This window comes from Falco cherrug, chromosome 4, assembly GCF_023634085.1.
Source record: "Falco cherrug isolate bFalChe1 chromosome 4, bFalChe1.pri, whole genome shotgun sequence".
NCBI lineage: Eukaryota > Metazoa > Chordata > Aves > Falconiformes > Falconidae > Falco > Falco cherrug.
Window position 1 is genome coordinate 1,973,961 of NC_073700.1, and position 25,718 is coordinate 1,999,678.

At 39.1% G+C, this 25,718-nt stretch overlaps 1 protein-coding gene across 2 annotated transcripts in view; it reads left to right on the forward strand.

Annotated features, from left to right (window-relative positions):
- IARS1 (isoleucyl-tRNA synthetase 1) overlaps window positions 1-25,718 on the forward strand; it is a 112,413-nt gene that overhangs the window by 61,519 nt on the left and 25,176 nt on the right. For both annotated transcript variants that reach the window (XM_055710372.1, XM_005444421.4), the window contains exons 17-26: window positions 240-434; window positions 6,052-6,138; window positions 6,816-6,899; window positions 10,872-11,019; window positions 13,745-13,865; window positions 18,260-18,351; window positions 18,722-18,799; window positions 19,289-19,410; window positions 22,690-22,792; window positions 23,021-23,104. In XM_055710372.1, coding sequence (XP_055566347.1) covers window positions 240-434; window positions 6,052-6,138; window positions 6,816-6,899; window positions 10,872-11,019; window positions 13,745-13,865; window positions 18,260-18,351; window positions 18,722-18,799; window positions 19,289-19,410; window positions 22,690-22,792; window positions 23,021-23,104 — 1,114 coding nt within the window. The remainder of the gene's footprint in view (window positions 1-239; window positions 435-6,051; window positions 6,139-6,815; window positions 6,900-10,871; window positions 11,020-13,744; window positions 13,866-18,259; window positions 18,352-18,721; window positions 18,800-19,288; window positions 19,411-22,689; window positions 22,793-23,020; window positions 23,105-25,718) is intronic.

The window sequence follows — 25,718 nt, forward strand, 5'->3', positions numbered from 1 at the left end:
TTTGTAGTTAACTTGTATAGGTTTTCCTTTCTGCTGTCTTGGAAGCTGTTAATGCAAAAAAAATATATTTCTAAAATAGTTATAAATCGTAAAAATTATCAAAGGAAATGCTGACTTTTGTGAAGAATCATTAAAATTAAACCCAAAGCTCCTGTCATACCTAATGTCTAGCTTAAAGTTAACGTTTTGGGCTGAATCTTCTTTTTGTTTAGAATTTGTCTATCTTTCTTTTCCCATAGTATTGATCACTTAACTATCCCTTCACGTTGTGGCAAGGGCTTACTGCACCGAGTCCCTGAAGTTTTTGATTGCTGGTTTGAGAGTGGAAGCATGCCTTATGCACAAGTCCATTATCCATTTGAAAACAAGAAAGAACTCGAAGATGCTTTCCCTGCTGACTTCATTGCTGAAGGCATTGACCAAACCAGAGGATGGTAATTTTCTGCTGCTTTTTATGTGATGATATTGCCTCGCATCTATTGCCATGCTGTTAGATCTGGATGATCCTTGAATGTTGTATAGATAAGTGTATGATTTCTTTTTTACAGTAAAATTCAAGGTATTCTAAAGCCTGGTGACAAAAATGTTTCAGAAAGACAGCATGTTAGCGAGCAGTCGTCTTGGCTCTTGTGGAAAATATCGTTGGGTAAGAGGGTAGATCTTTGGCCTGGTAAGGAAGAATGTCAGTAGCTGAACTACCATAGAACATGAGTTATCTACTAGAAACAGCAGCAATTGAGTCAGTTGAAATGGAAGCCAGTGTTTTGAGGATTTCAGACCAATGTGTAGGCTAGTAATTTTTGCCCCCTAGATTAAATTGAATTTTGGGTTTTTATGAGTAGGGAGAAAACAAGTCAAACATTATGTTGTGAATACTTTATAGTTTACAAAAATCAAATTTCCTAACTGTAAACTTAATCTGCTTAGTTTATTCCTCTCTGGATAAATGGTTTTCAATCATTGATGAAAATTGTTCTCTGATCTCAGATTTTCTGAGTAATGTTCTCATACATATATGCATACATACATACAGTTTTAGTTTTGGCATTTTTAAGTGTTTATTCTATTTTTGAAGTTCGAGGTTGGCTGTGAAAACTGACAGGTTTTTAAGAGGAATTTTTGTGTTTTCTAGATTAGTGCATTTGACTATGTACCAGTAGAACTCTTCCATCCAGTAACTTGAGGTATTAAACTAAATTCCTCTGGAGCACAGTTGGCACCTCCCTCCGCCGCCTCCTCTACTCCCCCAACAAACCAACCCACTGAAACAATGAAGTAAGAGGTGGGCTTTTGCACATTTGTGAAGTTGAGGGCGAGGTTTATACATACTCTCAAAGCCAGGAGGATTGAGTAAGGAAACATTTGGGGCATGATACTAAATGAGAATAAGATCCACGAATCTAGCAAAAGGTGTCTTTGCTTTGCAACCCCCTACATGTGGTGCAAAAAACCATCTAGGTTCTCAAAACAGAAGTTACATTTGCAAGTTTGGCAATTAGAGAGGGACCACCTAAGTCTTGCTTAGCGGGACATGGACTCCTCGTGGCATACAGAATACTTTTCAGAATATAGCTGCAACTTACCTAGTTAGTGCTATGCATGATGTTTGTAATGGGTCCTCAAAGCAGTACTTCACATAGGTCAGCATCAGGGCAACCTGATAAACCTGGTTAAAGTGGCCTTTTACATATATAGTGACCTATTTTTGTATTTATTTTTCCCAAAATAGGCCATCTGTTTGTGTTGATCTTTAACCTTGTGCTCTCTACAGTTGTGTATCACAGCTTATTAGTCCTGGTGCTTTTCAGTGTTAGTATACAGCTAAATGTTGTTGAGTAGCACGAAGCCCAGCAGTGGAGGGACGCGTTGATCTCATTTGCAGGTTGCTATTTTGGGCTTGCTGTGCTTCAGGCAGCGTTGGATCTGCTGTAGGCAGTGAACCCTGTGTTTCTTCATTTACTTGGTTTTCTTTACTGTTGCGTATAGCATGTGGATACTGTTAATTTGACAAATGCTGATTTAGGAAATATTAAATGGAATGTTATCTCCTTTATTATATTTAAATAATACCTGTTTCACTTTGAAGGAGTGTGATAGGTTTTGTTTATCTGGGAGAAAACCTGCTTACTCTGCAGTAGCTGTGCTTTGGGGACTGGAGGAGGTTAGTACAGTGTTAGAATGAAGAAGGAATGGAGAAAAATAGCTTGAAAAGTTGTAATACTAGTGATCACATGTATTAGTCTTTCTGCAGCATTGTTCATTATGCCTACAAAAAGAGAAATAAAGACTTAGCTTTCTCTCTTTCTTATTCTTTCTTTCTATCTGAAAAAAAATTGTGCAGTTTTTTTTGCTGATTTGTTTGTTTTTAGAAAATCGATAAATAAAAGAACATGATAAAGAAATATAAAATGTATGCAAAAGGCATGGTCAGAAACTGATTTTCTCCCTGTTACACCTTAAAAAGATAAAAGGGCATTTTTTGTAATTTAGGTGCCAAAAAATGCAAACAAAAAATTTTGACAACATGTAATCATTCTTACACTGTGCAGGGGAGCTATTGAATTGTAAAAGTTCGACAGAATTAAAAATGGCTTGAGGTTTTTATGTGGATACAAAAATTTATTCCTGGTGGTTACAATTCCAGTAAAAATATAGGAGGAGTGATCAATTTTAGGTTTCAGGGTTTAGCTATTTGAGATTGGGATGTCACAGTGGATTAGTGTGTGTCATATCCTTACTGCAGTTTTTTAGTGCTGCTCTCCTTTGAAGCATGTGTGGGAGACATGACAGATAAGTCTGATCTCATATGCATCCAATGAAGCTCTCTAATGCCATTAAAGAATGCATTTGTAATACACAAGTTGGCCTTTTTTCCTTAGTAAGCTGAACAGTTGAATTAGTGAAACAATTCAGAAGATTGGCCCTGGAAAAATAACAGCAGAAGTCCAAGCTGATGCTGATGGTGGCTGTGGTTGTAGACACACACCCGCTGTGCTTCATTTGGAGCCCACACGCTTGTGGTGCGTGCTGTAGGCGATGTGCAAATGGAGACTTTCATACCACACTCTGCAGCAGATTGCTTTTTGTTTTTAACATCAGCATAAGAGCTAATGTAAGCCTTCACGGTACCCAAATCTGTCTCTTCTGTTTGTGGGTGGAATATCAAAATGCTTGCCTCAGTCAGGCATGGGGAACAGGCTGCCCAGGGAAGAGGTTGAATCGCCATCCCTGGAGGTATTTAAAGGACATACACACATGGTGCTTAGGGACATGATTTAGTGGTGGACTTGGTGGTGTTAGGTTTATGGTTGGGCTCAATCTTAAAGATTTTTTCCAGCCTAAATGACTCTGTGGGTCTATGCTTATACCTTTCCCCCAGTGCTCGTGCCTGTTCATAAGCTGGTGCGTTGGTAGCAGCTAGTGTTCTGTGATATCCCAATGAGCATTTTTGCTTGGTGAAAGAAAGAAGGAATTAAGATGTGAGATGGTGGGGTTTTCTTGCTAAAAGGTAAAGCTGTCTCAGGTGGTTCTTTAGAAGGGTTCTCATTCTAAAACTGTTAGGCTTTTAGTTACCTTTTCCTAAGTCTTTGGAAAAAATGAGGATATTTTGAAGAGAATACACATGTATCTCTCTGCTAGTATGACAGTGCTATACCATAGGCCTAAGTGAACAACCAGGTGGTAAGTTCTGGAGTGTTAAGAGCATAGTACTAGAATTTTTTATTATTATTTTTTTTCAAGTGTTCTTTATAAAGTGTTAAGATTCCAAATGAAAATGTCTTTTTTGTCAGGTCAGAGACTGCAGCTGATGTGAAGTGTGGATTGGTAGGTGGTAGAATGCTCAGGAGGTGGAGGCCTGGTGGCTTCTGTTTGAACAGAGAAGAGGAGAAAGTCGAGGGAGACAAGGGGAAAATTGTGACCAAGGTGATGAGCTAGGAGAGTGATCATCTTAAAATTTCTGTATGGATATGGGAGTGAGCTGAATTATATTTGTTAAGGCCAGAGGAAAAAAAGCCTTAGAGTAGTTGGGTTGTAAGACACTCAGTCTGGACAGATTGGTAGGAAAGGCTCTGTCTCTGTCTATAGAGAGATGCAACAAGATTGCTAGTCGTGGTCAGGATGTGGTGGCCTACAGGGAATTCATAGTTGAAGGTTTTTGGCATGAACCACAGGATTATGAATTTAGTCACAACTGTTGAAGAAAGCAGAAAACAGGGAATGCTTTCTTGCTTTGGGGGGAGTGGAAGAGGAGGGGAGAAGAACAAAGAAGTGGATTTCTGTCTCTGTGCTGTTAATGGCGTGTTTTACTATTTTTTTGGCTGGCAGCTATATATCTGCAAGGACAAAACTAGAAGCAGGCAATAACAGTCTCCAACTAAGGCACCTCATCGCTGAGGCTGGTTGGGTTTGGCAACACAACATAAAATTTGTGAAAAGTTCTTGGATGTATTTTTTTCAGGTCCCATAGGAAAACTGTACAGACAGACTAAGACAAACAGTGTTGAAATGTCATCTTAGTTGCTTCTGCTTTGTTCTTTTTAACTGCAAATTCACCTGCTCTAATATGAGAATTTGCAACCAGTTTGCAGGAAGTGATGGGGGTTTATCAATGAGGCACCTTCATACTAAATACTGAAGTACTGACATGTTTGTAATGAACTGGCAGTCTTGTGGGCTTGAGGTGCTGATCATCTGAGTAAACGCTCAGATGTTTGTGTTTAGGGGTTTTCTTTGTTGAGAATTAAGGTGGGGATTTTTAGTGTATGGGTGTGTGTGCAGGTGGAGGAGTGGCAGTGCAAAGTCATGAAATTACAATGCAATTTAATAGAGTAGTATCCTGCAGTGTAAATTAAGGTGATTTAGAGAGTTAAAAGCCTGAGAGATAAGCATCAGGGTTGTGATGTATACCACTTAATAAATGCTGTAATGCGCACAGTAACCTTCACAGAGCCCTGGACCCTCAACTGTCAGAATAATGCTTTTGCAATTATGGACAGCTTTTTGATAAGAACTACTTTGGAATATATAGATGGACTTATTTTTCCCTGCTAAAAGTGTTTCTTGACTAAATCTTCATGCAAATGCATAGTTCTAGGCATAACCTCCTGTGCCTTATTCCAAATGAATTAGCTTTTTTATAATCATCTGCTGTTCTAAGGTTGCTAAGCAATCATTGGTGTGATACTCATTTTTAACCAGGAAGGCTGTGGCCCACCCTCCAGTTATTTTCTTAAAAGTAGCTGCCAGCAGTGCAGTTACAGAAGCTCATTGATACCTCCTTTGGTGACGGTTCTAACTCCTGGGTTTGAAATTATTATTACACCATCTTGCACCTCCCCTTAATTTCTCAGATACAATCATATAGCAATATATTGAACAATAGGTGCCTGTACTTGCTCCAGCACTAATGTTTTAAGTGTCCTAGACAGTTTATAGAGTTATTGTAAACACATAAAACGGTGGGGGGAGACGGGGGACCCCCTACTACCCTTGGTTGTGGAGAACACAGACATTCTTGTATTTTCTAGTGACAGCTAATGTAACCAGCAAAGTTGGTTTGATGGGTAGGAAGCTCTGCTCACTTTTCCTACCTTGCTGTTACGCTCCCAGCAGTAACGGCTGTGTTGTCTGCTAGGCCGAAGAATACACACATTCACTCTTCCCCCCCCTCCCCATCCTGTTTGCTGTGTTTGTTGCTGACTGATTCTCTGTTCAGAGATTTACAGGGAGCTTGTTCAGGGACAGAATTATCTGTTTTGTATTAAAGGGGAAACTGCTACAATTTTCTTCTTCATGTGCTTCCTAATGCTTACTGTTACAGTTTTTCAGCCTTCTTAGACTAGCAGGTCACAGCTGAGCAAACAGCACAATATGCTACAAAGAGTAAAAAGGTCTACTTAGAACGAGCTCTTCTCTGAGTCTGCCACGTGAATGTTCCACATACATATGCTACAGTAAAACAACAGAATGGAACTTCTTTTGCAATGAAAGACATGCAGACTTTAGCTTGGCGTATCCACAGTGTCATGCTTATGTTGTCTGTTGTTTCAGGTTCTACACTCTGTTGGTGCTGTCCACTGCTCTCTTTGGAAGGCCTCCTTTCAAGAATGTCATTGTGAATGGCCTTGTTCTTGCGAGGTTTGTATATCAGTCAGTTCTTTCCGGAACAGATTTTTAGTCAAAGAGCATTTTGGATAAGCCCCTGCGAGTTGTAAATTAAATCTGAAATGGACTTTGGAGCTGTTAAGACTTGCAAGGGGGATATTGGTGTTGCAGGAGGTAAGAGGCACCTGAGAGTGTGAGGTTTACACATCCCAGCTAGCAGTTGCACTAGGTTTTTTCCAGCTGGATTAGCTCTTCCTAGAGAGAGAGCAAATGAGTAACAAGACAGAATAGGAATTAAATTATACCTGTTATAGAGAGTAAAGGAGATTATAAATCTAGTTTCAGATGTAATTTTAATTAAGTTAATTATATGTTTCCCTGTATTTTCAAATAAAGCTTTTTCAGTGGGCTGGAGGGACTGATGCAAAACAAGTGTGTCTTCCCTCAGCTTTGGTAGGGAAGGACAGATTTCCTGCTTAGTTTCATAAAATGGGAGTCTCTTGCGTTGGGGTTTTGGGTTTTGGGCTTTTTCCAGTTGCTCTTGTGGGTTCAACAGTCATACTGAAATTATGTGCTAATATATAATTATGCCTATGCTACCAAGAAGATAATAGGACAAAAAAATTAAGCTGGATTTGAGGGGCCTTTTTTCTTTATCAGTGTATTACAAGAATTCTGGAAATTTCTGCCTGCTTTCTGGTATTTTCTAGTGATGGCCAAAAAATGAGCAAGAGGAAGAAGAACTATCCTGATCCAATGAGTATTGTAAATAGTTATGGAGCTGATGCACTAAGGTAGGATTTGTTTAATTAATGCGCAATCTGATATGTTAGCTTTCTGTTCATAGGAGACATTCACCAGGAGGCCTTCTTAGGGGTTTTTGACAATTAGCAGTAGGAAGAAAGATAATTTTAGAAACTTCTGGAGCACTATGGCAGCCAAATAACTGAAAGAATGGATGACTCAAAAGAACTGGCAATAGTTACAGTGTCTGGACTTTCTATACCCTTTGTCCTATCTCCCTTAAGGCTGGTAACGACCAAAGCTAACGTGCTGCTGGGAGGGAGGCCTTTGGTCAGAAATGCGTGGCCCATTTGTACAGAATGCTTCCCCTGGAGCCATCGCCGGCTGCTGGGGCAGCTAATCATCTGAGTTGAGCCAGTGAAAATTTGAATAAAATCTTTGAGAACAGCGCTATTAATTTACTGTTAAATCATTTTAGGGAAGGATTAATGTATAATGCACAGAAATGTATGTTTGCTGCTCGTACTGTACATTTTCTAAAGAGAAAGCATTTCATTTTTGTTGATATAAGTATATAATATGTACCTGATAGCAGTGAAACCAGAAGAGCAGAAGTGGAGCAGCCTAATGTGTATATATAAATTGTTCTGGTCAAACACATTAAACGCAGTTCAAGTGTTTCATTAAAAGCATACTAATGTATAAACGTAATTATGCAGTCACCTGGTACTTAGGCTAGATGTGCTAACAACATGCATGAAGTGTTACCTTGAGGTAAAGGTACAATAAAGACGTTTTAATAACTTCGGGAGTATACTACTTACAGGTTTCTCAAGAGCCCTGTAGTTCTTGGTATATATAAGAAAACTTACATCTTACACATTGAATTGTATGTTAAAACTATACATGGTAATGGTTGGGCTTTGGGAATGAAAGTTTGATGTACCATGTTTTTTTGTTTGAGAAAGGTGATTGTTGCTTGTTCTAGATAGTTTAAAAAAACAAACAAATGTGAAGTTCCTTTTTATTTCAAGCTTTAGCATTTAAAAGACCTAGTAAATTATCTTATATATGTTTACAGTGGAGAGTTGGGTGGATTTCTTAAATTTGATCAAGATTGTTCTTTGCAAATGGTCAACGTGTATTAGCAGAGTATCAGTGAATTGGTAGCTGGAACGATGTGAGTGAAGAGGGTTGGAGTTACTCTTATTAGAAATTTCTAAATTGCAGGTAATGGTTATGCTGGAAAAGATATGCCTTTTTTTATAAAAAAACCCAAAAAATATCAAACACCAGAAGTTACACTTCCATTATGCATGTTTTTTTATATCTAAAACGCTAATTCATTTTTCTGCCTGTGTACTCATTCTTTAATGTCACATTTATTTATACATACACCCACACAGAGAGTAAACAGCATTGCAGACTAGGCTCATTTATGGAAGGAGCTCTGTGATTCACTTGTCTCTGCTTATTCACTGAAGCGCTTGATGTGTTCTGTTTATAGAAAAAGCTACAACTGAGGTTTTTTTTCCTTGGCACTGCTTCCCTGCAGAGTTACTTTAGCTTTTGCAGTACACATATATATATATTTTTTTAACTACAGCTTTGAAGTATTCTCAGCAGTAGCTTGATAAATAGATCAGCAGAAAATACAGATAGAAGTTGTTTAAATGAACATGGAGTTGAATGGAAAGGGCAAACAGAAGTTTTAACAGCACAATAAATTTAACAACCCAACTTCAAACTTCATGAAATTTGAATCCTGTGTGAAATCTGTAAGAATGGTCAAAAACAGTTAAATAGTATTTGCAAGCCCTCTTGCTCTCATATATCCTGAGGTAAGTGTTGCTGTTAGAAGTGGATGTTACATTCTCCTCTCAATCTGTTCTTAAAATGAAGAAGAAATAACGGTGCCACAGACTACTGTTTTAGAGACATGAAAGGAAGGTTACTTCATTGTTTCTCCTACGTTGTTAGAAAACTTGATAATACTGGCTTGATTTGAGGACAGTTTTATTTTCTTCCCAGTGGCTAATATCGCTAGGTGTAACAATTGACAGAACTCTTGCTTCATTGGGTGTCTTATTTCTCTTTCCATATAATAGATGTAAGTATCTTTGCATTGGAATAATTCAGGAAACTACTGGTTTTTTTAATATTTACATATTGTAAGGCAGTGCAGGGCTGCTATGTTAAAAAAACCCCCAAAACTCAACAAAAAAACCCACCCAACAACAACAAACCCAAAATAAAACTGTAGCCTCGGAGAGCTACTTTTTTCTATAATATCTCATGCTAAGAGCTATTTTAGGAAGTTCTCTGGCAGTTTTGGAAGCAGGTGCTGCCGAGGTGTGTGCTGCGGGGCAGTGTAGCGGGTCCTTCCCTCACAGCCCTGGCTGGGTTGTGTTGCTGCCCCCTCAGGAGGAGAACTGGGGGCACTTGGAAGTAGTCGTTGTTCCAGGTGAGTCCCAAACTGGTAAAAGGCCTGGAGTAGCTGGTGTCCCCTGGGGCCAGACCTGCTCTCGTATTCAGAGCAAAGTTTTGTTTGACTTCTGAAATAAATAATGAGTAATAAGCACATAAGTAATCATAATGGTAGTTTTGGTTTCAATACGTACTTAGAAATTTTGGTTTCATGTAAGGACTTAGTAGTTCAGTATTAACGCTTAATTGTTCTGTACTTTCATGAATTTTAATTTAAATTCAGATAGGTTTAACTTTTTTTCAATACAGTACTGAAAATACCCATTTCTCTGCTGCGTTATTGTCCATTTACTTTGGCAGATCTATTTTTTTGTGTATTCATTTTTATGTAAGAAACCTTCTCCTGAAGAATTTAGGATCTGGTATTCTTCAATGTGCTGTGTCAAACCCCATTAAGATTTTAAAGCCTCCTAAAGGAAGTGCCTGTAATGATATCTTAGTTTAGAATCACAATTTAAGAAGTTGATAAAATGTGAGAAAATGAGTTAATAAACTTCTATTGAGAAATGCCACAATATTTTTAAAAAAATACTTAGATTGGTTTTCATATTTGGAAAAGTAAAAAAGGTGTATCTAAATCAAGTTTGTATTATTTTTTTTTATATCCGCAAAAGACCTGGTTTCTTTTTGCGTTAACTTCATAGATACCAGTTTGTCTCCATGCACAGAATATTTGTTTAGGGAAGAAGATGGGATAAAGTATAAAGATGATTTTTTTGCAAACTCCCGGCTGGTGAGGAAGCTGGGGGACACGTCTGTGTCTCTCTGAAATGAGGAACAGTTAGCTTGAGAAAGAGTGACCTGAGGACGATGTCCCTAGGCAGGGTGGATTCTCTGTGTAGGTGAACCCCCTTGGCTGAGGTGGGCACGGTTCTGTGAGGGGCTGCTTCTGACAGAGGAGTCCGCATCACCTGAATCCTCAGCTTCACTCCTTCAGAGCTGTTTCTGGAGCCAAGGCACATTTGTGCTGGTGGGAGGTATAGCCTTTGTCCTCTTCTGGGGGTGTTTTTCTTGAAAATGTTAATTTCTGCTGTTTTACTTTGGTTTGCCTATTTTGCCTTGCTCCTTAGCCCCATGTTTGTGATGGACCCAAAGCTTTTTATAATTGAGGAAGTTAACTAGACTGAGTAGAAGAGTACTGTGTCATTGTCAAGAAATTAAAAATATTGCCGAAACAATAGGTGCCATTCTAAAGATGAGCACTAATTCCGTGCCTCCACTGCTTGTTTTATACTGCAATAGCATCTCGGCATGTGTTATCACTTCAGTTAATTTCTAGAGTAAAAAAGAAAATTTCTATTCAAATTCCCTGTGCAGTATCCTAAAAATAATCGTGTAGCACTAGGAAGTAAATTGTTGTATGTTCAACACGTTATGTGCTTACAATACTGTCTTCCTTCGTCATTGGTGTGCAACTGCTCCCTTGGCTATCTTTCTCCTGCTGTGCAGCTCTCTAGGGTTTACTGTACGTTTAAGTGCGTTTCTACCAGCATATGTAGTTTTAAGCTTTGAACTATGGTGTTCTTATTTTGCAGGTTATACCTGATCAATTCCCCTGTGGTAAGAGCAGAAAATCTGAGATTTAAGGAGGAAGGAGTAAGGGATATACTGAAGGATGTCTTCCTGCCCTGGTACAATGCATATCGCTTTCTTGTTCAGAACATTCAGATCCTGCAACATAAGGTACAGATCTCTCGAGCATGGAAGAGCAAAATGCAAGGGGCTTTGTGCTTTTTCCACTGGTGGAGTGAATTAGCATCGCAGAGAAACTTAGACTGTGACTCTGGAGGTCATCTCATCTTTACCTCCTTGCTCAAAGCAAGGCTGACTTCAGAGTTAGATCAGGTTGTATATACTTGCTGTTCATTTCAGTGTTGTTTGCTGTTAGTACCCTGTTTTACAAAGCTATAATCACCCTGCATCTTTTTCTTCTTGACCAAGCTTATATAGACAGGAGGAGTGGAAGGTGGAGGACTGTCGAGACATAACGGCTATCATTTCTTGGATTAGGGTGCTCTTGATTCCCTTTATTTCAAATAAATGTGATGCTATTGCATTCATACTCTTGAAATTAGAGAACAAGATAGGGACTTAATTTGTGGGGTTAATAAATGCTAAGAAATTCTCTGCTGCTAGTCACCTTGCTGGGAACACCAGTTATAAGCCACATACCACATGTGCTTGAGGGAATCCTTCTGAAGTGGCCGTACTAAGCCTAGGTGGTTTCCTAGTAATTGCCTTATCAGTGTTTGTGTAGTAGCTTGGAGGCAGTAGGTGTCACTCATACTGCTTTGAGTGCTGCTTTTTTTTTTTTTGGGTTGTTTCTGTTACCTCGTGTCATGTAGCCAGGCATGGCTACATCACAGGAAGGATGCTGTCGGAGAATAGCATCTGGACAGCAAGTTTCTCTGCAGCAAGAACTTTGCTTAATAGCATACAGATTTAACACAAATAGAACTGCAAATAAGTAAAGACAGTTATTTTCAGTAGCAGCTGCTGTGACAATTTCTTGAGCTAACTCATTTACTGAAACTTTAATTATGAACCTGCATAGAAATGTTTAACTTGGGAATACTCAATACTGAATACATTAGCCACAGCATGAAGATTGCCTTCTGTAACATGACAGTTCATTTTTTTAAAAAGTTAAATTTAAATACAACTTTTTTTTTTTTAAAAAAAAAGGAATGGAAAGGTAAATCATCATGAAAGCAATAGTGCTTTAGACTTGTAGATTACATTTGAAGCCTGCTAAAAAATGCTGCGTGAGTGACATGAGTTTCTACACTTCCAGAATAAAAGCAAGATTAAAATTTCTTATGGTAATTTTTTTTATTTAAATTAAAGATTTTATGTGTATATCATATAGTTTCTGTTGAAACCAGTTTTAATCTTTCAGCTGAGATTAATGCTAGAAGTTTGCCACTTGTTAGTGCAAAGTTTTATGGGAGAGTGGGAGCTAAGCAAAAAAAGGTCAAACCTTGTACTACACATGAAACTACAGTAGCAGCTTAAATTGCAGTGAAGAGCTGTCATTTGAAGCAATAAAGGAAGCTGACTTCAGTAAATAGGTGACTTAAATGGGTTTATGTTTTTACAACAACCCCTTTTGGGAAGAAAGTCTAGTAACTTCCTAGATCCTAATATTTAGCAGATACTTTCTTAGGATCCCTAGACAGCATTCATCAGACAGACTTTAACGCATTGCCCCAGAAATATACTTGTTTTTCCTGTTTGACCTTTGAATTATCTAAAGTGTGCTTTGCAGCTTTTTGCTGTAATCCCATTAGATCTTGCAAGGTCAGCCAAACTGGAGATGGAAGATCCCAGTGGAAAATCCCAGTGCTTAAGCAGATAGTTTTAGTAATTCAGCAGATGTAATTTTTCTTCGTAGAGATAGTGAAACCTTTCCTATGCATCATACTAGGCAAAAGAATGTGCTATTAGAGGAGATGGTGCTTAAATTAGATTTCATGCACAGGTTTAAACAACTTCATTGTATTCTGCCTCCTGCAAGAGAGGAACTACAGTCCCAGTGTCCTGGATGCAGTCTTAACAATTTTATGCTTACTGTAATTACCACAGTAATTGTAGTTGGTTAAATGATTGCTGACCTCACACTGGGATTGCTGCACTTCTGCATGAGCAGATGCATTTCTTGCCTGAAAATCTTCTCCTTTTGTACTGTGTAAGTGGATGCATAATTTCTGGGTTGAGTAACGCAAACAGATTTTTTTCATCTAGATCCCAAGGGAACGGAAGGTCCAAAGACTCTTAAAACCAGATGTTAAATATAGTTTGTAAATCTGGGAAAAAACCCCAACCAACCAAAACCAAGCCCCTGTTTTCTGTCAGTCCTAAAAATGCTCACATGGAAGAGAGTCAGACTGTAGGCACCAACAAGGGTGTCCACCTCTTTTTTAATTTTTTTTTTTTTTTCTCCCAGGTTATCATGTTCTTCTCTGTTCCAATCTGTTGAAATTGTCACATGCTCTTAAAAAGCAATTACATTGTTTATTTGCCCTTACCCCAAATAGAGTTCGTCATCATAGATGAAAGTTATGCAAATTCCAGAGTCCTCCCCTGTGTCTGGACGTTCTGGCGTACGCTGCAGCAGGGGCAGAGCGGCTGCGTGCCATCGCGTGCAGTGCTGCCTTTTGCCTGGGTGAAGAGCTGGCCTCCTTTGTAGCTGAAGGTGTGATGTGGTGAGATAGCAGCAGTGGGAGCCAGGTTTTCCTCAGCTACTCCTCTTACATGTGTCTGGAATTTAATGTTCTTTCTTAGGAAACCAGCATAACCCAGTGACGGTGGCGCATTATTGGTGGCTGACAGGTGCTTCGATACAGAGGTTTGAATGTATACCCCTTATGACTTGAAAATGTGTTTTGTGTTTTTATGTTAACGGTAGGATGAGGGAAGAGAATTCCTCTACAATGAGAACACAGTTAAGGAGAGCAATAACATCATGGATAAATGGATTCTTTCTTTCACCCAGTCGCTCATTCAGTTCTTCAAAGCTGAAATGGCAGGTATGCATGTGGCGGGGCGGGGGTTTAACCTCAGATTAGAGAGCTAGCCACTTCATCCAGAGATTCCCAGATTCCACATGAGACTTGCAGTTCAGATAAAAGGAAGGAAATCTTTAACCAGCTACCATCATACATGGAATGCTGCTTTCATGGGTGTTAATACAGACTTTGCTGTGCTTGTTCATGAGATTTCAAAACCTGATAAGGCTGCTCTTGTCACGGCTAATGCTATGAGCTCAGTGATACAGCCTGTTGCTGTAATAACATCTTCTGCACTGCTTGGAGTGATTAATAATACTGTAGTAATAACTAAAGGACAGCAGTGAAAAGGAAGGCAAATATAATTTGGGGAAGCTCTAGAAAAAGGGTAAAATGGACGCTACTCAAGTTAGCTAAATAAAATAATTTTGAGAGGTATGTGAGCACGAGAGATACGTTTTCCCCTGCATAGTTCCATGTAGAGGGTTTCTCTAATCACGTTGGGAGTGTGCGCAGAGGGATGGCATAAGATTAGGATATTGCGTAGCTGTAAGAAGACCCTCTCCTTGTTTTTCTTCCTGCATGTTGTCTTTTTTTATTATCCCATGCCATCCCATGTTATAATAAGACATTATCAGTTGTAAGGAGAAAGTGCCGCCAGTGTCCTCGGAAGTAGTTGGTCTGATCCAGTAAGCTTGCAAACTTGCAGGTAAAGTCACAACAGGATTTGAAGAGGTTTTGGTGCCTTTTAGTATCTAGGTTTCTAGTACCCTTAAAAAAGGTGGCTTTTGCCACTGTAGTTCCTGTTTATGAATAAACAAACAACTCCCCATGTGCCTGTGATCTGAAGTTACCCTTGGAGGAATTTTTAGAAGCCATCTGCAAATGCACTTGGGCCTAGGGAAGGAAGGTATTTGTGGGGTAATAGGTAATGAAGAAACAGCTAAATGCCAGATCTGAGTTTGAGGACACAGGACAGTCCTCCCCTGCTTCAGTCATCTCTTATATTCCCCTCTCTTAGACTGGCGTGATGTTCACTCTCGCCAAGGCCAGTTAGATGAATTTATCTTGCTACAGTAGATAAAGCAGTAATTTTGGTAATAACAAAATTCAGGTGAGGTCATCTAAGAACATTTCATTAAAGGAAGAAAGAATCCTCAAGCTACCAAAACTGGGAGTATGACAAAAGCTGTCTGTTCACACAAATGTGGCTTCTTCATAGAAGCTTTGTCCTTGAAATTTGGTGGTGGTGTGTGTTCAGTTTTGTGTGTTGCCAAACAGAAATATGCAGAGCCTATATAAGTATACCTGCTGCACGGTACAGAGGAAAATACATCGAGGGACAGTGGAAAATTCATTTGTGAATGTGTACCTGAGATCTTGGATTAGTGCATGGTTTAAACAGAAATAGTGTTTGTAGGAAGATGAGCGTGGGGGCAGAAACTTGAATTCACTGCTCTGGATTTCTAAGAGGAAGATGAAGCTAATAAAAAGTGATGCGTCAGCTGACATCTTTACAAAGCAAGAAGCTCCCTCCAAGCAGGAGAAGAAAATTCCTGCTGGAAAATGACAATGTAAAGACTTTCAAGACCGTAGTGTTGGTGTTAAGTCCTATTGTCGTGTGTTAGATGAACGTAGTGTGATGTGCTCATCAAATGAGCGACACATTTCACTTGGAAGGGATTAATAAATATGATTTTCCCATTTATTTTTCTGCATAAACTCTGAATTCAGTCAGATGATAATGAGACGCAGTAAATGTGTACTGCAACATGATACTCATGGGCAAATGTTTTTTTTTAAAAAAACTTGTTTGGATTTTTTTAAAAAGTTTTCTACTTCATATGACTTGAATTGGGAAAAAAATCAGGAAGAGGCAAGGGAAGATTATAATGGTGACTGATAACCTCAGATGTTAAAGGAGATAAATACACAATACAAGCTTCATTTTAGAACCCAAAATAATAATAATGAAAAAATAATAAATACAGAAGCTGTTGTGGAGGTGGCATGATGTGAGCAAATACAACTGATTGCATTTGCCAGCTAGTGCCGTACAGCTCTGTTACCCACAAGGTGTATGAAGCCCCCCGCTGTCTCTGCTGTGTGTAAAACGTAGCTGAGGCGGTGGTGCTGAGGTGGCGTTTGGGCACCATCTGCCAAAGAAATGGTGCGGTCGGTGCCGTAACGGCTGGTCCTGCTGCTGTGCGCATGATCCTGTGTGAGGACGTCCGGGCTTGGTGCAGAATGGCAAGGGGACACCGCTGACCAGAAACACGGTGCAATGAGCTTAGGTTCTTCCCAAGCATGTTCTGTCGTGGAGCTACATTTGACACTGATCACTGGCGTCTAGAAAAATGTTTCTGTGGAGTGAAAGTGATGTTAATTGTGCCCCAGTTTCTACTGGTAGCTTGAGTAGCCAGCAGTATTTCAGCCGTAACAGAGTCCCTGCCACTTCGGTATTGACCTCACTTGAATAGACTGAGGGTGGTGGCGGGGAACATAACCTCCATACATACTCCAACTTTGGGATGCTTTGGAGAGCCCAGGAAAGACGTTGGGAAGGTTTAGCAATCCTGTGCTAGCCCCGGCTTGGTGGAGAGCTGCTGGCTTCCTAGAACATAACCGTTTGGAGGAAAGGAGACGCTACCTGTCGGAAAGCAGCTTCGTTTCAGTTATTCATGGCAAATTGGTAAAAGTATTGCCATGACATGACACCATGCGTGTGTGTGTGTAAGAGGGTTGTTGCTGTTGTGTGTTGTCTGTGGTTTAACGTGTGCCCCAAGCCGGAGCTGCAGACGTGGTGCCTTCAGGAGCACTGCGTGTAACCGCTGCAGCAGCCGCTGGTGTGGCCAGCTTAGTTTACTTTGATAACAACACTTACGCAAATCAGTTATTTCCTATGGAATAGTGGTATAGTTTCCCCACTAAACCTTGTATTTTATGATGAAAAATTCTGGTATTTGGGCCCTTTGACAAATTGGGCAAGTAGTAAGATATTGGGAAGGTATTGTGGAAGGTAGTAGGGCAAACAATGCTTTGTGTTTTAAGGGGGATTAAAATGTTTTTAAGTAGGGAAAAAAAAAGCCTAACAAGGCTTACTGTTTAAGTGCCCAATAGAAGCAATTATTTTACAAAACAACTTTTCTTCTGAGGACTGAAATGGAAAGAAGCCTCTGTGTGTGTGTGTGCACACGTGTTCATGCCCATGCGTGCCTTTTTCTTGAGTCATGAAAAAGTAACATTTCACGATTTGGTTAATGAACTGGCATTACAGCTGTTGAGGAGAGAAATGCCTGTTTCCAGGCTAACTTGAAACTCTTGTTAAACATCTACTATCCTGAAGGGTGGATTTTTGGAGGTTTTTGTTTTTAACCAGTCTAACTAGATAATGCATAGCTAGAAGTGACCTGGGGATTTTTTTAGGAATACAAATTCCCATGTAAATAAGGTCTTCCTCACTATGGCCTGAATCTTCTGAGCTCTTCCTTTTTAGCTTTAAATACCAGTACTCTGCCTCTAAAAACACTTCTGTTTTAGAAAATGCAGTGAAAGCCGTAGTGGAGCTTTTAAAGATCCTTTTTATTCAGTAGCTGCTTGATTAATGAAACTGTTTTAGCATAGAGATCAAAAAGCTTTATGCTTTTAAGGAAGTTGTATACAAGGTTTTCCTTAGAAAACAAAGTCCTGTTTAAGTTCCATCCCCACCCCACCAGTTCTCTGACAAACAACTGAAATTTTTCCTGGTTGCATAGTGATGCTTGTGGTGACCTCCTTTTTTGCATTGGCAGTCCTCCATGCTTTTAAGTTACACAGAACTTGAAATACAGCTACATTTATCTTACCTCATCAGGCTTGCTGTTACTTTACATTCTTTTAGCCTCCTGTGTTCCTTTAATTGCAAATTTTTATTATCTTTTTCAGGAGAACTGATTGAAAGTAGGTGTCTCATTTTAAAAGTGGCTAAGAAAAAAGGAAATGTTGGCAGTCATTGATAAAATTTTATTGTATGATTCTACAATAATTTCTGTTAAACTTTTAGTGACTTGGCTGTATTTACAGCATGTGCAAATCTAGGATTTGCGAAATCCTTTGCGATTAATAGTCTCTTATCCACTATCCTCTTTACAAGTCAGATAAAAGCATAAGGCTTCCATAATGCGTGTTTGTGTAGGATTAGGGAAGCAGTTTGGTGGTAGATGTTTGTCTTGAAGCATGAGAATTGATGATGTACAATTTCACAATATGGTTTTAACATAATAGTATGTCTAGTCACTTTTTTGAGCTTACTAATGTATGTGCTTCTGCTCCAGTTTTATGTTTAAAACCAGAGCTACAAATGATACTGTGTTTCTTGAAATGAGAAGCTTGATGCAGTAGGCAGGTATTAACTAGTGTAAACACTTTCCTTCTAGCTTACAGGCTGTACACTGTGGTCCCTCGATTAGTGAAGTTCGTTGATGTTCTGACCAATTGGTACGTTAGAATGAATCGCAGGAGACTGAAGGTAGGTATCGACTTCTGCAGTCTTGTACCGTAAACAAAACCCCAGCGGTCAATGCTAATTTACTGCTTCGTGGTGTTACACACAATCTTTATGCTGCATTTTAAATTATATCGGTTCGTATCTGATAATGGGAATGAAAAGTTAACATTTTTTTCTTCCTCTTTGCTTTATGGGGAGAACCAAACAAATTGTTCAGTAATTCTCTTTCTCTCACTGGATGGGGTTGAGCAAAATGAATTCAGTTTGGGAAACCAGTTTATTGCATTAACCTGGGAAATTTTTGGAGTTTATTGAAGTGCAGTTACTGATCCTAAAATTGCAGATGTGTGGTTTTTTTTGTTTTTTTTTTCTTGGTGAATTCTTCAAATAGGGTGAGAATGGGACTGAAGACTGCATTATGGCCTTGGAAACCTTGTTTAGTGTCTTGTTCTCCATGTGCAGACTTATGGTAAGGGAATTACAGCCTACTATAACTGATATTACTAAAACTATTTGACATTTTTAATGTAGTTAGACACAAAGATGCATGTTTTTAGATTAAGTTGACCATAGAAACTATGGGTACAGAGTCTGAATACACAGGGGGAAACCCCAGGTTGTTACTGATTTGTGTAGCACAGTTCATTTTCCACCCCACCTTTTATCTACCCCATGGTACTATAAAGAAGGTGAATATCACTTGACTGTGATAAAGAGGCATTATGATTTTCTTATCTGATGCCCAGAAGTAACATGTAAATACTAGGAAGGAGGTGAATTAGTAGTAGCAAAGTTGTCATTAATTTCAGTCTGTGTTTTGAGTAACATCACGGTTCTGCATTCAAGACACTGTGCAAGCATTGGTTTTGCTGAACTGTCCTTATGTGATTCATAAGTATTAGTGATTCCTAATGCACAAACAATAAAGAAAAGATGATGATTGAATGCAACATTACAGGCACCATATACTCCATTTATCACTGAGCTGATGTACCAGAATCTGAAAACACTTATTGATCCAGCCTCGGTTCAGGAAAAGAATACTGAGAGCATCCACTACCTCATGCTTCCCCAAGTGAGGTGAGACGGCTGTGATGTGGCAAAATGGGGGTTTGCTTTGGTGGGTTTTTTGTTTGTTGTGTTTTTTTTGGTGGGTTTTTTGTTTGTTGTGTTTTTTTGGTGGGTTTTTTGTTTGTTGTGTTTTTTTGGTGGGTTTTTTGTTTGTTGTGTTTTTTTGGTGGGTTTTTTGTTTGTTGTGTTTTTTTGGTGGGTTTTTTTTGCTTTTCGCAGCACAGTGCTCCTTTGCTTACTTATGTTTAAAACTGTTTTAAAACAAGCTGCTTTAATAATATGAATAGTCTTTTGCCTCAGGAAGGATTTTAGGATGATAGTTAACACATTCTTTTCTATAAGCAAAAAATGTTGAGGTTTTGATTAAGCTCTGATTTAATGTTAGTCTCTTTGCTGTAGGAGAACATTTCATTAGCGGTACATTTCACACCCCACTCAATGTTAGCTGGAAATTTTCTTTTCCCTCCACGTTTAGGCAGTAGGCTTGTGGTAGGTTAAAGGATTGTAGATGGGAAGAAAACAATTAGGAAGAATGTATGTTCCCAACTCACAGTGCTTTCTTCTTATGTTGGGCAGGGAATATCCTCTTACTCTTAAAAACGTGTGCTGACTGGAAGCTACAATGCCTACCTATGAAGGGCCCAAAAGGCTTATAAAACTTTCTTGTGGGCCCTGCATTTGCAAGAACATACGCGTCCCCCCGCCTCTAGGCCTTTCTTAGTGACTGCTGATGCCAGATCCCGTATGGATTGGAATTATTGTTTTGTGTGCACCACAGAGAGAGCCAGCAGAGTGAGTTCTTCTGGCTTCAGATCAAGAACTCAGACCATTGTCCAGAGATTTCCACTTCCTTGTAAGAGGATAGATACATCGTGTGAGAGAGAGTTTTCCAGACAGATCATTTCTTTGGATGCTGATGGGTGAGGTTTTTTTGTAAGTGCCAGTGTGTCTCAAAAGGGTTTGGCTCCACGATGGTTGTACTGGACGCATGCCCAAGGTTATCTATAGTATCAACTCAGCACAGGTACAACTCGACAGCTGCAGCTGTTTTGGGTTGGGTTGGGTTTTGGGGTGGGTGTGTGTTTGCTTTTTTGGGTGTTTGGTTGTTTTTTTTATCTGGACTAGGGAGACACTAGTATTACAGTAATTGGTTGCTCATTGGTGCCTTGGTGCTCCGTTAGTGGATTAAGTTAGTGCCTGCGTGGCAGCCTGCTGTCAGTTAAAGAACGCAGGAGCAGCACGCTTCCCTTGCGCATTGCAGCTCAGTTGCAAACCCCTCAAGGACAAGGGAGCTGCCCTTGATACTTTACATGTTCATTTAAAACTTTAAACTTTTAGTAATGGTGTTTCTTTTCTGGATACTCTATCCTTTGAGGAAGTTGTATGTTCTTTCTGATAGCTGTAATAGTGACAGTTACTGCAACAGGGAGTTTGAGATTGACATAATGATAGTGCTGATTTTCTGTTTCCTGGGAAAGTGCTATAAAGAATATGTAATCAAAGAACGCAAACCTCATCAGTGAGCTATCAGAGGTGGTTTTGAGCTCCTGTAGAATGGAGTAATGGAAGGATAGGCAACTATTTGCATGAACTCGGTTAAGGCATGGGCTTAGCCTGAGTATTTAAAAGTGGCTTCGTCACTTTTTTATTCCTGGTAGTGCTAACTGACTTGCTGCTGCGTCATGTGAACATAGGTTGTATTTGAGCGGCTTGCACACCTTTCCTTTTTGTCTTGTACTTTCTTTGGATTTTTGTCTGTTAGTAGTTCGTGTAATTTACTGGATCCCCTATGTTTCAGTTGTTCCCTTTGTCAGATAAAAAGGCATGTTTTCAGAGCTAAATTGTTGAAATCTTAGAGTTTCACCCTGAGTTGCTAAGCACATCACTGCATTTTTCTTAGTTTCCCGATGACTGCATAAGGATAATATTGTGAGTTAATAATGAGACTTTTTTTTGATGCAGTTACAGAAAATACTACTTTAACAATATTGTTGGTATGCACAGCTAAAGCTAAGGGACTTGGCCAGTTTCACAGTTGAACTTGACTCAAAACCTGTGTTACAAACCCCACTGAGGTATTACTTGGTCGCTTAATGTCTGAACAGATTGGTTGCATGGAATTTTGTGGATGTGCATGCAGTCTTTGAAAGCTGTTCTCATTTTGTGGCTCCACAACATGGTTACGTAATGGCAAGTAATACTGACATACTGCCACGCTGTACTACATGAATCTTTCTGGGAGCAACATCTCCCGTCTCACAATTTACACACTTCCCTGGTTTGTGGAAGAGCATCTTGAAAAACTGGCTTTTGGAAGAACAAAAGCTTCAAAATAGATAGTAACATCTTAATCAAAGCCCTGATGCAGAAGATGGGGATATTTCAGTTGTAGGTTTTGCTCTACCTGTTCTCTTTTTGTGGATGATCCATTTTTTATGCATGGTTTTCATCCCAGGACTTTCACTACTTATATTACAGCAGGCACCTTCATCACCTTCATTAATTTTATTCACAACTGTCCTTTGAACCAGTGGCTCTGGTATTGATATGACACTTGTGTGGTTTTAAAGGAGCTGCTCAATTGATGCAGCAACTCAAGTAATCAAGAAAACCACATTCTTGGAACTGTTGGCTGCTAGTACATTTGAAACAAGATCTGAATGTCAGCTTACTCAAAAAAAAAAAAAACAACCCACCACCAACCCCAAACAGCCCAACTCCCCCCAAAAGGCAAAAAATACCCAAACCCCAAGCCTTGCCTTGCCTCAAAATGGAAGGTGTTAAAATGATGAAGTTGGGAAAAATGATGAAGCCAGGAAAGATGACAAGACTGTCTAAAGCATCAAGCTACAATGTTTAGAATTTCTGAAAAAGATTATAAATTGAGATCCAGTGGGTTGGTTGCATTATAGGTATTTCATTGTCATTATAAGTATCCTATTTATAATACCCTTTTGCATCATCTTATGATACTATTAATGTAAATCTTTTTATTGGATATTAATAGAATATGTAGTATGACTCTTATCATCTCCATCTTTTGAGAGGTGCTAACAAAAGAAGATTTAAAAATAGCTCTGGTGGTGTTTTTTTTTTTTTAAGCAAGTTATTTTCTCATCATCTTCTCTATGAAGAGAGAAGAATGAAACTGTTCGTTAATTTTTCAAACTGCCCCAAACAGGGCATAACTAAGTCTTTGCAGGAAATTTCTGAGAAGAGGGTAAAATGCTTTCATTCGACTCAGGTACACTGAAAACGAAGCAATGTAATATTTCCTTTTTAATCTAGGGAGGATCTCATCGACAAAAAAATTGAAAATGCCGTTTCTTGTTTGCAGTCTGTTATTGAGCTTGGACGAGTAATCAGAGACAGAAAAACCATTCCGGTCAAGGTTAGAACTCTTAACGTCTCTTAACAATACCTTGGGAATGTGCAATAGCTTTGTAACTCTGGGATAAGCCTTGGAAGACTTAATAATTGTTTTGGAATAACATACAGAGTTCAGAAATTATTATTTATCATTTGAAGTAATTTATTGTTGAAGTTCTTTATTTTCAGTTGGAAGAACAAAAGTTTCTGTCTTTTTTTTTTTTTGTTTTTCCTTTCTTCTTCTCCCCAGTATCCTTTGAAAGAAGTAGTTGTTATCCATCAGGATCCAGAGGCTCTGGAAAATGTCAGATCTTTAGAGAAATACGTACTTGAGGTAAGAACATCATGAACATGATGCTTAAATGGATTGTGTGTGTCAGTTACCTAAATAAACAAAACCGTAACCTTCCCTGTTGATGATATTAATAACTCACTAGGTAAAATTAATTTAAAAGAAAATTGTAATGAAAGCAGGTATCAGTGAGTACTGTGTACAGATATGAAGGTAAATGGGTGATGATCCTTAGCTGTAGTCTTGAGAAATTTGAATTACTCAAACTGATCACAAAGGGCTAAGAGGCCAAGAAAAATCAACATTTCTATTGATCAGTGAAAAGAAAAAAACGTTTTCTAAATTAAAATAAGACTGTAGTCAGCTACATGTTGTCAGAGATGGATTGCAAAATTTGTGATCTCCTTCAGTTAAAGGACATAAAAATCAGTTTGACAGTAAGTAGAAGGGTTGATGGAGAGAAGGAGTTCCATGTGAGGGAGAATAGGGGATCAGTCAAGATTTTTGTAGGGTGGTGTTTAGGAAATAAAATGTCAAATAACCGAGATGTTAGGCTGTACAATTTCTTACACTCATCTGCTCCCATATCCCACTGCATTACTCCTTTAGTGTATGTCCATTAGAGAAATGCAGCCTGCCCTACTTACAGATATTTGGATAAAGACTCTGTCATTCAAAAGAAAAGTAACTCTTCTTGGTTTTTTGAGCTTAACATCCTGAAACGGGCTGCACTTTCTGCTTTTAGTCAGTCATGTAAAAATCCATAGTATTTTAAGAAGTGAAATGAAAAAGGAGTTTGTTTGCAAATAAACTTTATTTTTGTTTATAGTACAAACGTATAAATAACTTCTAAACTTCCATACTGCATTTCAGAAGTTGTCGTGAAAGCACAAAGCTTAAAAAAAAGCTTGATTGCTTAAAAATCTGTTAGTAGGGCAGGCTTTTTTTAGTCTTTATGTTCTATTAAATTTTATTACAAATAGACTTCATGTGCATCTTCTTTCACATCTATGATGCACGAGAGAAATCAGAGGAAATAGTGAGAAGGAAGAGTATTTTAGCTACAGTGCTGAATTCCAATGAGCTGCAGTCTTTTTATCCAAGAAGAAAAGCAGGGGGGGGAAGCCTCTACACCAGTATGTCTTTGGACTTTTTTCTAGGGGTTGGGGCCTTCAAAATATCTTGCAAACCAGTGGTTCTCGAACAGTAGATCTGTCATGATCGTGCATTTGATATGAGCTATACTGTGTGTAACTTCTCAGCGTTAGAGCCTAGGGGCTTTATAATTGCTTCTCTGAATGGGGAGTTAAGAGTAATATCATCCCCGTTGTAGGATTGGAGGCCTTTCAGAACCGCTCTGGAAGGCAGCGAGGGAAGGGGGCAGACTGGTTAAGCAATGCTGTTCTTTCTGAGCAGTCTGATTTTCTTCCTGCAGTAGTCACTCATCGATAGAGATGATCACTCTTCACCCAGATGTTTCATTCTGTTCCTGGGGGAGATAAGCCAAGACTGCGTCTTTGTAACTGTGTGTGTTCTGGGGAGGAAAGAATTGCATTTTGAACAGCAGCTTTTTGCTAAGAAAGCAGACTCCTAAAGGAGCTGATTTGATGTTGATGTTGGGCAGAATGCATGCATTAGACTTGAATATAAATTGGGGATTACTTTGTGACAATAATTTCGGTGTATTATTTGTCAGTTCAGTCTTTCCCTTATGCAATCTCATTGCATTTGTGTGTGGCTCTTAATGCAGTGGGGCAGAATACATGCCAGCTTTTCTCTCGGATGAGAACTGAAGGAGTGATCTTGCAAAACAAAACCACTGAGGTAATTGTTCAGATGGGCTTTGCCCTTCAAGACCTCCTGATAAAAATGTTTGAGGAAGGGATGCTAGCCTCAATGCAAGGCCCTTGTTAGGGAAGTTAAGTACCATGCAGTACAAAAACTAACAGTCCCTCAAAATATCAGCAGCTTAACTGTTACAAGAGATTTCATGTACAAGTGTTAATACAATTTCTGATTGCCTGTGCAGTGCAAGCTTAGCTATCTCATGTCTTGCCCTCTCAAATCTTCCTGTTTGAAACAATCTCTCTTTAAATGAGCAAAAACTAGAAGAAAAAAACACAATTGAACAGCAATGCAGTTGTACATCTGAACCGTTTATGAAAGACTTCCTTTCCTTCCCTCCCCTGATAATTCCACATCTGGAAAGGTGAGCCATAGAACATACTTTTCATTTTCCTTTGAAGTCTGCTCCCTTCCTGTATTTTAGGTGCTTGTAGCATATATGCTAAGAACAGATTAGTGCTGCAACTTAATTCTGCCTGGTCTACCCCCACCATACTTCCCAGCTACTGTCATTAGCGTGCAGCTGCTACGTGTTCAAGTAGAGTGATCAGGTGGGAAGTGTAGGGATGCTCCACAGTTCAGGGTGGCTCCTTTCCTTCAGCTCCACCCCCGGCACTGAAGCTTCGGCTCTGACACTGCAGAGGAACTTGCTGCCCTATTTCTGTCTTCAGGAAATGCTTTCCATGCTGTATCACCTTAGGACCTCTGCACTTCTAAAGTGCTAATATAATAAAGGACTGGTGGGTTTAGGGATGTGTCTTTAGGTTGTGTTTCTCTTTAATGGTCTCTGGATTATTAAATAAAATGTATT